The 16,570-nt window shown below is 50.9% G+C and overlaps 1 protein-coding gene across 1 annotated transcript; it reads right to left on the reverse strand.

Moving 5' to 3' along the window:
• Positions 1-4,219: 4,219 nt before the first annotated feature.
• Positions 4,220-8,339, reverse strand: Shisa4 (shisa family member 4). The gene is given in 5 exon segments (NM_001077826.2): positions 4,220-5,018; positions 5,246-5,413; positions 6,393-6,526; positions 7,641-7,812; positions 8,154-8,339. Coding segments are annotated over 5 exon segments (594 nt in total). The 5' UTR covers positions 8,227-8,339; the 3' UTR covers positions 4,220-4,971.
• Between the last annotated feature and the right edge of the window lie 8,231 nt (positions 8,340-16,570).

Consider the following 16,570-nt stretch of genomic DNA (forward strand, 5'->3'; position numbering starts at 1 on the left):
GATAGCTGTTGTAGGTCTGGCTAAAATCAGAGAGGGCCTACTCATATCCCAGGGTACCTTCTGATTCCATTCCTTCCCCACCCCATTACTGCTTAAGTAATGGGCTGGCCCAGGGGAGGAGATATCCCAGCGCTGGCTCCCAGATCTCAAAGATCCTGATTTGGAGCCAAGCCCACGAGCTTGCATCTGATGGTGCAGGGCACTAGGTAGATCTTTACAGATGGTTGTGAGCCACCATGTGGTTACTGAGATTTGAACTCAGGACCTGTGGAAGAGCAGTCAGTGCTCTTAACCGCTGAGCCATCTCTCCAGCCCCCACTAGGTAGATCTTAAGGGTGCTTCTGCTTATCTTCCAACTCTGCGAGGTGGAAGCCAATAGCCTCACTGGTTTGCAGATAGAAATTAATCAGCTTCACATGGGTACATGGCTGATAAGAGGCAGGACCGAAGTCTTCACTCCTCTCTGCTGCTGAAAAATGGACCAGTGATAGTTTTTCACAATGACATTGGAAGCCAAACAGAAATATAGATAGGTAGATGATAGGTAGATAGATGTCGATGTAGATATAGATATCTTCCTCTTCTCTATGTAGTCCTGGCTGACTTAGAACTCCCTACATAAAGCAGGCTAACTTCGAACTCACAAACATCTGTTTGCCTCCACAGGGATTAAAGGTGTGTGCTACCACACCCGGCCAATCTCCAATCTTAAAGTCTCCTTTAGAACTTTTCACCTTTGCTTTCTTGTTTGTTTGTGTGTTTGTTTACTTAGCTGGAAACACGATTTAGGCGGGGTGGGGACTGGAGTCACACACACTCCCCAACCCTCTGCCTCCCAGAGCCCATTAAGCTTGGAATGATGTAATCACAGAATTCTAAGTGCCTTTAAACCTGATGTGGGGGCGCAGCGCCACCTCGAGGAGAACTGCGTCCCAGGCTCTTCTGCTCCAGAGAGCAGCCTAAAGCTTGGACCTGGAGCTGGCTGCGGAGGTCAGAGAAGACCAGAGATGGGGAAGGGAAGCTAGCCCCACCCTACGCGACTGTCGGTGCGGTACCGGACCCGCTCGAGGTGCGGGGCGGATGCTTGAGCTCAGGACACGCGGGATTCGCAGAAGCGTTTCTGTCGGCTCCGCGAGTTCTGCTGTCCGCCTGAGGATCCTGAACCCGGAGTCACGCGTCTAGCGGGTTTTTCCTTCCTAAAACCAAGGAAGGTCAGAACTAGCATTAGAAAAGATCTATCCCCATCTATCACCTACGTTTTACGCGGGGGAGGGGCGAACAGAGAGGTTCAAAGAAAGCAAATGGGGGTTGGGGATTTGGCTCAGTGGTAGAGCGCTTGCCTAGCAAACACAAGGCCCTGGGTTCGGTCCCCAGCTCCGGAAAAAAAAAAAAAAAAAAAAAAAAAAAAAGCAAATGATTCGTTCAAGTTAATGAATCCAGACTCAACTCCAGGTCGCTCCCCCAACCCCCACCCTGTGAGAGCAGGTCTTCTAGATCCAAGAGAAACCAACACCTGACCTCAGCCTTTTTTAGCATCCGTCCTGTTCTTTCTGAGGTTCCATTACATGCCTACTGCCCCCAAACCGAGAAGTTCCTCCTCCCGCTCTTCACTTTCCCTAGCCAGAGTGGGGGACTCGGGCGGGCCTAGGACAAGGGTCTGCCTGGCACGTGGGCACGGGCAGTTGGCTAGGCTTTTATATCATATCCCATATTGTCACTGGAGCTCAACATATGATGAGCTATGGCAATCAATGGGCTCCGGTCTCAGGGCCGAGCGTGGACTCCGCGCTTACTTGACCACTGTTGAGGCATAGATCTGGACGTGGGACACTCGCTCACGACCAAGCTTTTCTGGAAAACCAAGTTCTCTTGTCGCCATCTGGAGGACGGAGCACAACCCCCGCCCCTGATAGCAGATGCTATCCAGCTGAAATCAACCTGGAAGTCAGGCGCCAGGGGTGCTGCATTGGAAGTCCTGTCAGTGCCCCAAAAGCCTTCTCCTCTTCTGGAACTCCCCCTTCCAGGCCTGCCTCCCCATTTCCCCTCCAGGCCTCCTTCCCCTTCTTCCCTCTAGGCCAGAAGTGACTTTTTTGTTAAGGTGCACCTCCCTTCTAGTCAGCTACCCTGCTTCCTCCTCTTTCTCACTTAACTTTCCCTTGACCCCTGCGGTATTCTCATGTTGTCTTTGCTCTAACCCTCTCCCCTCACAGCACCCAAACCCCTTGGAGCTCTGTCACTCTACCCCTGACAAACAAACGCACCTGAACAGGTCCACGTTTGTCTAGGTTTGTGTGTGCTTCAGTTGAGAAGCAAGCCCAGGGCTGCATACAGTGTATAGACCATTCATTCATTCATTCATTCATTCATTCATTCATTCATTCATTTTATAAAAGCACACCTCCCCCACCCCCAACTAGATTCCTGCACCAGCCCTGAGGCTGTTCAATGTCTCCTCCTATCCTAGCAAGACCATGGTTCCATCACTGAGGTCTCCTAGTTCTTAACGGCCAATCTCCCCCCCCCCCCCAACCCCAGCGCTCCTCTTTCTGACCTGCCTGTGGTTTTTGGGACTGCTAAGTAATGGAAAGGGGCAAATATAGGCCTCTAGGCTCCCCCAGGTCTTGTCTTTTTTTTTTTTTTTTGTTTTGTTTTGTTCTTTTTTTTGGAGCTGGGGACCGAACCCAGGGCCTTGCGCTTCCTAGGCAAGCGCTCTACCACTGAGCTAAATCCCCAACCCCGGCTCCCCCAGGTCTTGCTGGGCTCTGTTTACTCTCCAATGAGACACACGCAGCAGGCTGGAAATTAAGAGTGTTTGAGGGAGATAGAATGTTATCCTCCATGAAGAAGCTCCAGTGTATGCTAGAAGTCTGCAACCCACTGCCCCCAGCACTGGAATGCTTCCTCTTTCTCCTTAGAATTCTTTTTTTTCGGAGTTGGGGACCGAACCCAGGGCCTTCCGCTTGCTAGGCAAGTGCTCTACCACTGAGCTAAATCCCCAACCCCTCTCCTTAGAATTCTTATTTCTGGTGCTTTGCTGTGTTAGCTGGAAATAGCCCTTCTCCACCTGCAGTTCTAGCTGGTGTAAACCTCCCATCCTACCCTACAAAGGTCCCAGATTGCTGACTCAAGGGCAATGAATTCCGTTATGTCATTCCCATTAACATCACCCCACCCCCACCTTCACCCCTCTCCCCCTCCCAGCTCCCCAGCAGAGATGGTCTTCTGAAGTCTAATGGAAGAAACAAGGTGTAACACCAGCTCCATCTCTTCCCTCTGCCCTCAAAGAGAGAGCGAATCTGCAGCTGTAGGCCAAGGCACGTCCCCAGGAGCATCAGCTGCCCCTCTGTGACAAGGTTCAGGCTCAGAGGATAAATTCAGGGACCCCTTGACTTCACTGAGGAGAGGAAAGCTGTGAACTCTGGGGCAGATCCTTGCTCTAGGGAGTCTATGACTCAGGCCCCAATGTTTCCACTTCTGGGCTATGTGATATGAGGTAGTGCCCCCTGGGTATGTGGCTACAGAGGGCTCTGGGGACATTGTGAGGACAATGGTCCTGCCTAGAACCTATAAAGGCTGCTGGAAGCCAGAAACTTGAGGCTGCACTGGGCTAGATTTCCTGAAGGTGGTTATAAAAATAAAAAAAAAGCTGAACTTAAAGAAATGGGAGTAGGGGACACTGGATAACTTGGCATTTTCCCTACTTGACCCAAAACTATTAAAAATGGTCTCAGGGTGAGTCCTAGTAGCAGGGCACTTAGTTATCATGACTGAGGCTCTCACAGCCCATACCAGCATCCCCAAACCTCAGAACTTCCTGCATCTGTCACCAGTTGTCCCGAGAGCACAAAGACTATGACTTTAAGGATCCAAGCAAGGGAAGATGGGCAGACAGCTCTGTGCATCCACTGATACCCCCCGGTCACCTCTTCTAGGTAGCCTTCACAGACCTTATACCTAGCTTCTGTGGACCGGGACATTGGCCTGTAGGACCTGACACCTTAGCATCTCGTGAGGATCAAGCAGTCCAGTACCTTACACCAGTGTGTTAGGGGACCACATCTCTGTACTTGGCTCTGAGTCCTGGGCCTCTCTGATCAGGAGGAAAGGACGGATTTATAGTTTCAATGCCAGTGTGTATCCTCCTGACAACTGTTATCCCCATTCAATACATGAAGATGTTCAGAGGCATGTTCAAGGTCAGGCAGTGAAGAGACCCACATTCGAATAGAGAGGTGCCTTTATATAGCTGGTAATGCCTTGGATGTCTCAGAGGCCTGGCCCTGAGAAGCACATGAGCACCCTCTTTTTGGCTGCCACAAATCTGCCCCGACAGCATTGGAAAACAGTTCAGGGATCCTCAGGGGTTTTCCCCGGGATGGGGCTGATGGCAGGGCTCTTCTCCCACTGGCGCTGCCCTCCCCTGCCGTGGAATGTGGAGCGGCGGGCAGCAGTCTGGGTTCAGCAGAAGGCAGGGTTAGGAGAAGGGGCCAATGATTCCACTGACGAGTGATATCGTTACAGCTTTAATCCAGGAGGCCTGAGCTCTGGCCAGTCGGGCAGCCAGAGGGAAGGGCTGTGGCCAGCTGTTGATAGAGCCCACCCCCCCCACCGGTCTCCACCTCTGCCCAAACTGGGCAAATAGGAGGGGCCCCACCTTTCTGATTGGGATCCTGGGAGGAGGGACTACTTGAAAACAGAGACTGTGACCCAGGCTCTCATCTTACTCCCAGTGAAAATAGCTCATGAATCCCAAGCCCTCCCTACCCACCCCTCATCCACGGCCTGGTTCCAGCTCAGCTCACGTTCCACTTCTCTGGGCTCTGTCCTCAGCAGGGCCCAAGGCTTGGCTTGACCTGGGGCCTGGTGACCAGAAGACCCATGCCCACCCTCAGGGCTAGATGCAGGTACAGGATGGGGACTCTCCCAACAAAACGGCGTCATGGAAGGGACAGCAGAGCCACAGCTGTTTCTTCAGGCTCCTGGGTAAGAGGGCTGTGGTGGCATATAGGGTGGAGGAGCTGAAAACCAAGGAGACAGGATGAGGGTCAGTGGGACACAGGAAGACAGGAAGTACTCCCCCCAACCCCCTTCATGGTGTGCAGATTCCACGGGAAAATGCCTAGAAGTTTCCAAGGAGACACGGAAGGAGCCTGGGAAAGGCACTCTACCAGGGAAAGAGGTAAGGGAGGTTGTGGAGCAAGGAGTGGGGACGAGAAGGAGCGAGGATTCCAGGCTGTGCATTTACCTGCAGGGTTGTAGATTGGGGGCCCAGCTGGATAGAGAGGATACTGAGGAGCAGGACCACTAGGTGGGTACATGAAACCAGGCTGTGGGGGTCCAGGTCCAGCTTTGGGGTCCGGGGGGTACTGGTATACTGGCTGCATTGGGATGCCTGTCATCGGAATCTCTTGGCCTAGAAGAGGGACAGGGGTCAGCATTTAAATACCCGGCTGGCTTTTGGTACCGAACGAGCCAGGGTTTCCCACTGTGCTTCCCAGATATTTTCTACCTGGTGTACTTGGGGTATATATTTGGTGAATAAAGTTACAGGAGGCCCTTCCTCTTCTGGCTTGACACGAAAAAATAAATAAATAAATAAATACCCGGCTGCTATGCAAACCTTCTCCCATCCAGGGAACCAAGATAAGTACTCTGGCGACTGCCTGGCAGGCTACTGGGTGGCCACTTGTGGCCTTTGCCTCCAAAGCCTGCTTGCCCCGAGTTGAGCAGGGAGCTATGTATGAAGCTAAGCAGGTCCGTCTGTGTTGACCAAGTTTGTTCCCCCAAGCAGCTTTGAGAGCCCTCTGGAGGCGGTCTAGCCTGGGGAAGCGCCACTTGGGTAGAAAATGGGCAGCTCCAGATGCTGGTATCTTGTCATCCAACACAGCTGCCGCTAAGGGGGTCCTCTCCCAGTCCTCCCCTCACACTGATCTCCCATATGGTACCATCACCCCATGTTTATCAGGCTTGGGCAGTTACACACAACACTCAAATATACATCCGGAGGTACTGAGACACACCCAATTACTGTCCACCACTGTGGACCCCACCTCATATACTCGGCCACAGGCAGGCTTATGCCTACAGCTTACTTGCCACCAACCGATGCATTCCCGCACATGACTGTATGTGCATGTGCACGCACACACGAGGGCACAGTAACTATGTGCATGTGCACGCACACACGAGGGCACAGTAGCCTGCTCCCATACATTCCTGGACAGACGCAGTCTAATGCTCAAGGGTTCACCTGCATGCATTTCTGGGTGGCGGTGTCCGGGCATACGGAAACTCACCACTGCAGAATTCACCAATCCTTGACCCCTTTGGTGCCCAGTGCAGGAATCAATCCCAGCCCATTTCAGACTCATCTTGCCTGACTCTGTGCATACCTTCAAATGTGCTCTGGAGCTGCTGGCGCCTTCGGTATAGGTAACAACAGGAACAGAGGAAGCAGCAGATGGTGGTGGCAACCACGGCAACAAAGAGGATTACAGCAGAGGCGATGCCTGCTATGGTCTTGGGACTTTAGACAAAAAAACAGGTCCTCTCACCTTCTGACACTCACAGAGGGACTCCTCACTGTGCCGGCTCCAACTCTTGGCCAGCAGGGAGCCACAGCATGCTAAGACTTGGGGTTCCCTGTGGGATTAACTCTGCCCACCCGGTTTAGTAGATCTAAGAGATCTCTACTTCCCAGGAGGCTATGCTGTCTGGCTAGTTAGTATGAGGCATGCTGGGATTTGTAGTGTGCCCACCTACTCCTGCTTTTACATCTACCATTTAATTGGTTAGGTTTACAACATGTTGGCCTCAATGGAGCCTTTGAAATAATGTAGGGCCATTATCACCAAATCTCACAAGAACTTGTAATTCTCTTATATCAATGTTATATGCTTGCTGCTCCCTTTAAAAAAGTTTGAAACCACTAATTTGGGGGCTAGGAGTGTAGCTTACCAGTAGCATGTCCGCTTGCCTGAGAACCTACCCTCAGCCCTGGGCTGGATAGGGGAAGGACCAGCAAAACCTTTAATTTTGGCAACTCTGTTTCTCTTCTTTTCTTTTCTTCTTTTTTTTCTTTCTTTCTTTCTTTCTTTTTTCTTTTTTTTTTTTTTTTTTTTTTTTTTTTTTTTTTTTTTTTTTTTTTTTTTTGGCGGTAGCATTATTTTTGAGATAGTCTCACTTTGTAGCCCAGACTGGTCTGGAACTCCTTAGTGATCCTCCTGCCTCAGCCTTCTGAGTGCTGGGATTACAGGTGTGAACCGCCAGGCCAGGTTAGCAACTTCCATATTATTCAAAAAGGTAACAACGATCTATAGAGGGCAAGTGTCACAGTGGATCACAGTGCTAGTAAGAAGCCAGCCTGGAAACAAACCCCAAGTCTTCCTGTCCTCTCACCAACTGCCTACCAAGCCACTTTGCTGTTTGAGTGTTAACTCAGCAAACTCCCTCCCAAGACCTATCAGGATCCAGAAAGCCCCTGGAGACAGCTCGGGCAAGCCCATGGTAACTAACACCAACCACCCGGCTCTGTCACCACTTGGAGTACTGGTGACTCCTTCAGTTAAGAATGTGGAGGTGGGCATTGGAGCCAGCAGGAGGCCTCTTAAGAGGGGGTGGAGTGGGAGTCCGCAGCCCACCTGAAGGCCAGGCAGTGTTTCTGCTGTCTCTCGGTGATGAGTAAGGTCAGGTCCCTGCAGCAGTACCGCTGGTAGCAGGTCCCGCAGCAGAAGGTGAAAAACTCGCAGTCAAATCCCGGATGCCAGGAGCCATTCCGGTCCAGATACCACAAGCAGTCTTCACTCGCCAGTGCTGCGGGCAGGGGTGGGGGTTGCCCAGTAGATACCAGTCCCGTTCAGTTCTGGACACCCTCAACCCCACTGCCTTGGGAAGCTGAAAGCTCACTTTTGTTTCCACCCTGAGGGGCTCAGCCCTAGAAGCCCCCCTCTCCCTGAAGTCACCCCGCGCCTGGCCGGGGTTAGGTTCCCACCGCCTGACCTCTCAGCGCCATTTCTTCTTGCTCCAAGAACAACCGTAAGCATCTGGGGCACATGGACAGCCGGAGGATAGCCTCTGAGGACACGGCTGGTCCCTTTAACCTCTCCCTGATCCCGCCCCACCCCACCCATCTCGTGTCGCTCTCCATCCCTTACCCAGAGGAGCCCCAAGCACCAGCAGGACGACGGCAGCGAGTGGCGCGACCCCGCGGGGCCCCGCGGGCGGCATGGCCGGAGGGGGCTGGGCGCGGCCAGGACGGCCTTGAAAAGGGGCCGCAGGACAAAGCTGGACGAAGCCGGCCGGCGGGAGCTGCAGCACCGCCCAGCCCTCCGCCAGGCTCTGGCTCCTCTCCCGCCTTTTGGGGGCGGGACTAACGCCCCGCCTGCAGTAACCCTGCCTGGGCTCCGCCCAGGAGTCTGCCCACCAGTGACGCCCACCAGCCTCAGCACCAGCCTTGTGCCCCTCACCCCAAGGCACAGCCCTGCTCTCCCTGTCCACAACAGTGCGGTGACTCCTTCAGTCTGAGCCCTTAAGGGCACAGCCAACAGCTGGTCACTGCGGTCAGGGAGGCCTGGCAGTACCCTGTGCCCGCCCCTCTCCTGAGACCAATCATTATCCCAGACCCCAGAAACACTGATCCTGGTGCCACCTCCTAATGACCAGCTCATGGGCCAACTCTGGAGGGGCAGAGCCGCACCTTCCCTTGTGTGGAACCTCCTCTGCTCTGGTGTCCAGTCTTGGACATCCTGCAGGGGGAGGATGGGGCAGCGTCACCCTGCCCCCATTCCTAGAAACAGGCGTCCATTGAGAGGAAGTTCAGAGAAGCTTTGTCCCCATCGGTGCCCACAGGCCTGGGCCCTGGCAGCTGCACTGGCTCCCTGAGATGGCCCCTTCTCCCTCTGAATGGACAGCTCCAACTATAGCCTCACTCCTCACCGGTAGGGGTGGCCCAGGCCACTTGAGACACAGCCAGCTAATCTCTTTACAGTGGAAGCTCTTTTTTTCTTCATGGAGCAAGCCTGCAAAAATACTACATAAGCTATCAGAGTCGACAGTTAGTTACAGGTGGAAAGTCTCAGGGTAGAGAGAGAGCCAATGTACCTTCACAAACTCATGTGGAGTTGATACAGGACTTAGAGTCACAGCCTGGGCTCCAACAAGCCAGGTTTAGCCACTCATCCTCGATAAGACAACTAAAATAACCAAGTTAATACTGAAAAACAACAAGGAAATTTATTCAATATGGCCACATTGGAAAGAGGAACAAGGAAATCCAGCGATTCCTTTCCAAGCTCTAATACAGTGAGTCTCAGTCTCCCTACCGTGGCAACCCTTTAACACAGTTCCTCACGCTGTGGTGATCCCCAATCATAACGTTATTTTTGTTGCTACTTCATAATTGCACTTTTGCTACTGATATGAACGTAATGTAAATATCTGTTTTCTGATGGTCTTAGGCTCTTGTGTAAAAGGGTGCTTCTAACCCCAAGAGGGGTCTGGGCACACAGGTCTAGTCCATCTTCAGGATCCTCAAGTAAGGGTAAAGTTTCAATAGAGGGTAAGCAGTCAAGGGAAAATGTGATTCCCCTGGCCATCACTGCCTTAGCTCCTAGTCTCCCCTGCAAGGTTACTGACAAACTGTAAATCTCTTACCAGGACACCAGTTCCTCCTCTGGATGCCCCTGGGCTTTAACCGATTCCTCACCCAGTTGGAAGTTCCTGGGAAAAGTCTAAATTTCTTGGGGTCCATTCTTTCAATAATCTGGCAGCTAAAGAGGGAGCCAAAGGGGTTGGGGATTCAGCTCAGTGGTACAGTGCTTGCCTAGCAAATGCAAGGCCCTGGGTTCGGTCCTCAGCTCTGGGATCGGGATGGGGGTGGGGGTGGGGGGTTTGAGGGGTTGGGTGGGGGGAGAAATAACAAGAGGGAGCCAAAGTTTCTAATCATATTTTCACTGCTGCCAGACAGGTAGTTACAGAATGTCAGTGGTCATGCTTCACCCTGCAGGCAACACCCCGACCAGGACTACCAATCAACTAAGGCAGAGTAATGATGACTTTCGTCTCCTGCCATGGACACTTAAACATATTCATGTGTATGATTATTTGCCTGCTTGTGCATGTGTGCACTACATGCATGCCTGTTGCCCTCAAGAGCATCTGATACTCTGGAGCGAGACTCATGGGCAGTTGCGAGCCACTGCATGGGCGCTGGGAACCAAACCTGTGTCTTCTTCAGCAAGAGCACCAAGTGCTCTGAACTGCTGAGCCATCTTTGACGCCCATCCCAAAATGGTAAATATTTTTATCATTATGTTACCAACACAGACTATAACCCAAATGTTAAAGGATTAGGGTAAAAGAGTACATGGGAAAGAAAATGGTAGGACCCATGATTTCTAGACAGGTGGATCTTTACTCACAGCTACAGATGGTGGCTGATGGCAAACGTTTCTGGTGTTCAGGGAGAGGGAATCAGAGGTCACGGGCGGCAAAGTTGAACGTTGGTGAGTTAGGAAAAGGAAATCACAGAAGGGTGGTCATAAACCGGGTCTTGTAGGTGCCTTCCAGAGAGGGAACAAGGAAGCTGCCAGCCACAGATGGGCTGGCAGGAGTGCCTACTTCAGTCGGACAGTCACTGCTGAGGACATGTCTTGACTCAGTACCCCCTATGCCTGCCATTGCTGTCCTTCTTCCTCCTTTATCCTGAGCTCTATGGAAGCAAGGGCTACGGTCACCAAGCTCGGGCCACAGGTGCTCAGCAAAAGGCTGTCCTTCCTGTTCTGCGAGTGTGCTTTAGGTCCTGCCTCGCCTGTCTCTGCATTATTCGGTATCTTTAGTTTTGTTTTTTGTTTTTTGTTTTTGTTTTTTTTTTTGAACATTCTTTATTTGTGTGACACAAAGTGAGAGGACAGCTTGTAAGCATTGGTTCTCTCCTCTCATCATGTAGGTTCCAGGGATTTAACTCAGGTCTTCGGGCTTGACAATAATTGCATTTTTCAGCTGATTCATCTCACTAGACCAAACTCCCTCCCCCCAACCCCCTTTTTGAGACAGATTCTCCTGTGTAGCCCTAGCTGGCCCGGAGCTTGAAGGCTGGCCTCTGACTCATAGAGACCCAACTGCCTCTGCCTCCCAAGCACTGGGATTAAAGGCATGAACCACCATGCCCAGCTACACCCGTGGTTTTCTGTTTGAGAAATTCTAGGACGGAGGATTAGGAGGAGTTAGTGGTTAGGGTGCCCATGCAGGTTGGGACACTCATGTAGGAACGTGCCCGCAGACATGGACAAAGGGTAGCCTTGCCTCAAAACTCCTAATCCTTGTGCCCCGGCCTTCTGGGTTCTGGCGGAAGCAATGACCCACCACTTCCCAACTGGCACTCTTTGACAGGGGATGGGGAAGCACAGAATGGAATGGTTACCATGAGCTATAGTTCCACAACGAACTAGACCCGCGTCCTGAGGGGGCCATGGAGCAAAGACTGAAGAGTGGATGTGAAGACTTGCTGCAAAAAATAGCGTTCTCGGGGCTGGGGATTTAGCTCAGTGGTAGAGCGCTTGCTTAGCAACCGCAAGGCCCTGGGTTCAGTCCCCAGCTCCGAAAAAAAGAAAAAAAAATAGCGTTCTCGGGGTTGGGGATTTGGCTCAGTGGTAGAGCGCTTGCCTAGCAACCGCAAGGCCCTGGGTTCAGTCCCCAGCTCCGAAAAAAAGAAAAAAAAAAAAATAGCGTTCTCGGGGTTGGGGATTTAGCTCAGTGGTAGAGCACTTGCCTAGCAAGAGCAAGGCCCTGGGTTTGGTCTCCAGCTCCGAAAAAAAGAATTAAAAAAAAAAAAAAAAGTAGCGTTCTCTGTATTTGTTCTTGTAGCAGGAGGCAGCACCTTTGCGGGGAGGTCAAAGGTATTGGCCAGTGTAGGGCGTCATCCTGCCTCCCAGCCACTGGTAGGAAGGGGTACTCTTTAAAATGTCTTTTAGGAGCACCTCTCAGAACGCCAAGGTCCTGCTTGTCTGCAGCGTTCTCAGCGATCTGAGCAAAGCTTCCGCAGCGTGGACTCCAAGATGAAGGGTGAAGCGGGCGGATGTGCTGGCGTGAGTGGAAGGGGAAGGGGCGGCCGCCTTCTTAGGCAGCCTCAGTCTGCTCTTAGGAGCTGGCCCAGGCAGTAGGGTGTGTGGAGAGTGCCAGGTTATCTTTAAATGGCAGTTTACTCAGCCTGCAGCTCTGCCAGCTGGGCAGGGTGGAGGCAGACAAGTTATTTTGAGACCTGAGAGTGAGTGGCGAAGGCTGTTTACAGCTCTCCTGTCTGTCCCCTCTCCTGGGAAGAGCTTCGGGCCAGAGCCTTGTCTCAAAACTCAGCTGCCGTTTTGTTTGCAGCCTTCCTAGCACAGATGGGAACTGTTGAATTCGGATGCACAGGACCTTTCTTAACAGGTTTAGGTGATGATAATTCCATTAGATTCCAGATCACACTAACAAGCTAAATCTAATACTGTAAGCTTCACTTCAAAGGACTTTGTATTATACAGACTTTATTGATCCTTACAGTCCCCTGTGGTACAGAGACCAGCATACCTATTGTGTGGATTTGGAAATGTGGATATAAAATTTTAAGTACAGCTTGCTCCAAATTACCAAAGCTGGTATGTGGTCCTGCAGATACTCAAATTCTAGCCTGGCTTCAGAGCCCACGCTGTGAATCACCAACTATGTCTGTGTCCTGCTCTGCCACTTCCTGACTGCCACTGAAAGCCACCTGAGCCCTCTGGTCTGGCTGGCTTCTCTCTTGTAGAAACTCCACCCTCTCTTTGTCTGATCGGGAGAGGGCTTAAGGTAAGGTAAAGTAAAGGTAAGGTGAAGGTCACTGTCACTGGCCTGGCTTCTCTGCAGTTGCTAGTTAACCTTCCTGCCAGGCACGAGGAAAGAGGCTATCGAGGGAAATGAGAGTTAAGAATCTGCAGCAACGGACTGGAGAGATGGCTCAGTGGTTAAAAGCACGGACTAGGGGTTGGGGATTTAGCTCAGTGGTAGAGCGCTTGCCTAGGAAGCACAAGGCCCTGGGTTCGGTCCCCAGCTCCGGAAAAAAAAAAAAAGAAAAAAAAAAAAAAAAAAAAAAGCACTGACTGCTCTTCCAGAGGTCCTGAGTTCAAATCCCAGCAACCACATGGTGGCTCAAAACCATCTGTAATGAGATCTGATGCCCTCTTCTGGTGTGTCTGAAGGCAGGAACAGTGGACTTATAAGTAGAAAAAAAAGGAATCTGCAATTACAAAGTCAGAAAAATTCTTTTTTCTTTTTGGAATATAGTTTTCTGTGTAGCCCTAGCTGTCCTGGAACTCACTATATAGACCAAGTTGGCCTTGAAATCAGAGGTCAGCCTGCCCGCCAGTCTCTGCCTCCTAAGTACTGGGATTAAAGGTGTGCACACCACCACCTGGTTGAAATTTTTTTTTTTTTAAATATTGAAATAAATCAGACTGAGTCTATCCTACCACCTAGCGGGGGAATTTAGTGCCAAACTCTGGGGTAAGCATTCCAGGCCTGTTTCCTCTGGTTTTAACACATGCTCACGATATGCAGGAAGTTCTGGTCTGTGTACAGAGCTCTTCAGGTATCCCATTCGGCCTTCTCCCAAAGTCTTTCTGTCACCTGACCGAGGCTCCATGGACTTCCTACTGTGGGATTCTAGGTCCCTCCTTTTACCCTCCCCCTCCCCCCAGGCTCTGCACTTGACCTCAGCTGAGCTTCCCCCTTCAGATTTAGAAATGTGGCTATCCTCAAGCCGTGGATTTCCACCTTTCAGAACCCACTAAGGTGATGAATTACAAAGAACTTAATTATGTTCGGAGAATGAGAGGTGGTGGTGGGGGGATAGGGAAAGCAAACCAATATACCAGCGATTTGTCATAGATAACCACAGAGCAACTGCATAGTGGGTGGTGGGTGGGAGCTGGGGCCACCACCTGTTCCCACCCTGTTCCTCAGGCAGGTCCACAGAGCTGTCCTCCTAGAGGCTCACCAAGCCTTTGGTTTAGCAGCAGCACTGGCATCTGTGAGGCTGATTTGAGTCACAGTCAAATCCAACCAGGCAAGAGCAGCCAGATACAGCTAGTTCCTGCTCTGTGGTGGGGGCTAGGATGGGGCTCTTCTCATATCCCGGTGAGATGGGCACCAGTCCCACTTTACAGACTGGGAAACCAAGGTCCCAGCCCCCTTCCAGCTACATTGTTATGCCAAGACTTGAAGGGCTTTCTGGGCCTTCTAGTCAGGCCAGTGACTGTTTTCCTTCTCATTGCCTGCTTGCCACATGGGCATGAGAAACCTTTTGTAATCATCTAAAAACAAAACAAAAAATGAGATCATTAGCTGGCTGGTGCCAACCTGCGTTATCCTCACAGAAAGGCAAATGGGTCACTGATTTCATAATTTTATTAACACGTACTTTCAGCTGCTTGCTGCTGGAATCTTCAAAAAGCACTGAGATTTAGTGTCAGTCTGTGTGAGTGGGGCTTTGGCCATGACTAACAGAATGCTTGACCCCTCTGATGCAGAGGACCTGGTAACATTGAGAAGACACAGTTGACACTTGTCCTTTTGGGGAAACTCTCCCAGGGGGTCACCAAACCTTCATGAGGCTTCACCGATTCATCTCTTCTCCCCGGGTTACGGTCTCGGCACACGCTGCAGCTCTTCCACCCAGATCTGCTGCCAGATGGCATTCCTACCTTCCATGGCCTCCCACTTCAGCTCAGGCTCCAAACTACTTTTAGTTTCTCTTAGGTGGGGAGTTCCTCTAGAGGAAGCAGGCCTTGTTGGAGCCTTTACCATTTGGCTCTACTTATCTTTACAGCTTTATTTCTGGCCTAGACTCCAGGAATCACAACCCCTTAATGTTTTTCTCTAGCTGGGCTGCTGATGTGGAGAGTAGAACCCTGGGCCTCGTGAATGCTAATTGGATGCTCTACCCCTGGGCTATATATGGCTCAGGATCCATTCTTTTTTTTTTTTTTTTTTTTTTTTTTTTTCTTTTTAAAGACATGGGCTCACAATGTAGCCCTGCTTGGCCTGAAATTTAGTGAGTTCTGTCCACTGTCCTCCACAGTATGTCACCTTCTATCCCTCTAGAATACCCTAACCAACTTTGACTGGCAAATACACAGGAGAGGTAAGAGTGTCCTAAGGACGGGATTTTGGATGGTAATCTCACACTAGCAGGCAACATTCAGCATCCACTCTCCTCAATCTATAAAAGGGTCAAGGAAAAGGACCTGCTTTGCAAGGTTAGCAGGTGTGAGGTCATTCACAGACCTGTTCAACAGCTCTAGCATTTCAGTGCTCACATTTTAGCAAGACGCTTTACTGAAGGGTCGTCATCTTCATGCCAGCGACTCACCTTCAATTACTGCTATCCCAGTCTTTCTTTGGGGGTGGAGGTGACAGTACACAGTACCCATTTTTCCTATAGCACTTGCCTCATTTGTTATTGATTTCCTATCTCATAATCAGCTTCCCCTGCCCCACTCCAAGACAAGGTCTTGTGGGCCTAGAACTTGCTATGTAGGCCAGGCTGACCATGGACTCAGAGATTTGCCTGTCAATAAGTGCTAGGATTTAGGGTGGGCACCACCATGGAGCCCTAGCCTAGCTTCTTGAGAAAAGCCTAAGGCATTGGCCTTCTGTACCTGACAGAAGCTAAATATTCACTGAAACTGACAAGAGGCAGAAATGCATCTTTTATTACGTTCTTGGGCACAGCTGGCCTGGCTGGTGGGCTGGAGCAGCACTTGTTGAACAAGCCCACACCGTGCTGAAGTGCTGTCCTGAGCCCAGCCTGTTCAGCCACGTCACTGCTTTCCCTCAACAGTGTAGGCCTTGGTTGTCCTTTTACAGAGTACTGTCATTGGTCAGGATCACTGAGAGGGATGGGGGTGGAGGAAAACCTGCAGTATTCTAACCTGGGCCCACACTGGAACTATATGGACTCCTAACACTCAGTACTTTTAATGAGGTACACAGTACTCTGATCTTCAATCTTCCTGATAAATACTGTTGCCAATCTCCTTTTCTTATGACTTGATCTCCTTGGATCCTAAATGTCACCCTTCCTAGGTTTCCCGTCATCTAAACTTTGATACGCACTCTTTCCTTGTTTAGGTCAGTTTCTTTTGCAAATGGCTTCAAACTTGTTAGCATGAATAAGCCCCCTCATCTCCACAGCAAAGACCCAGCCTGATTCTTCCACCAAGGGTTGACTTGTGGCTTGGTTACTTAGTGCTCACTCTACCTCTCCGGGGTGTGTTGGAGAGGCTAGTTTCCATTAGCTTACCACTTTAGCTCTTTGGCTCACAATGGCCACCTCAGCCCTGGTCGTCCCTTTCTCCACAGATATTCATCTGCTTTTGAACCATTTGCTTCTTAGTGACTTGCAGAACAGTTCCCTTTCTTGGAATTTTATCTGCTTTTCAGCTTTCCAGTGTTTCACCCACAAACTGGAAACCCTTCACACAGGGAGCTCACACCGCTCTCATGAGCTTGCTGATCTTAGTCTTTCAACAGTCCGCCTCGCCCCTTTCCCAAATGA

This window comes from Rattus norvegicus, chromosome 13 (assembly GCF_021556685.1).
Source record: "Rattus norvegicus strain SHRSP/BbbUtx chromosome 13, alternate assembly SHRSP_T2T, whole genome shotgun sequence".
NCBI classification, from domain to species: domain Eukaryota; kingdom Metazoa; phylum Chordata; class Mammalia; order Rodentia; family Muridae; genus Rattus; species Rattus norvegicus.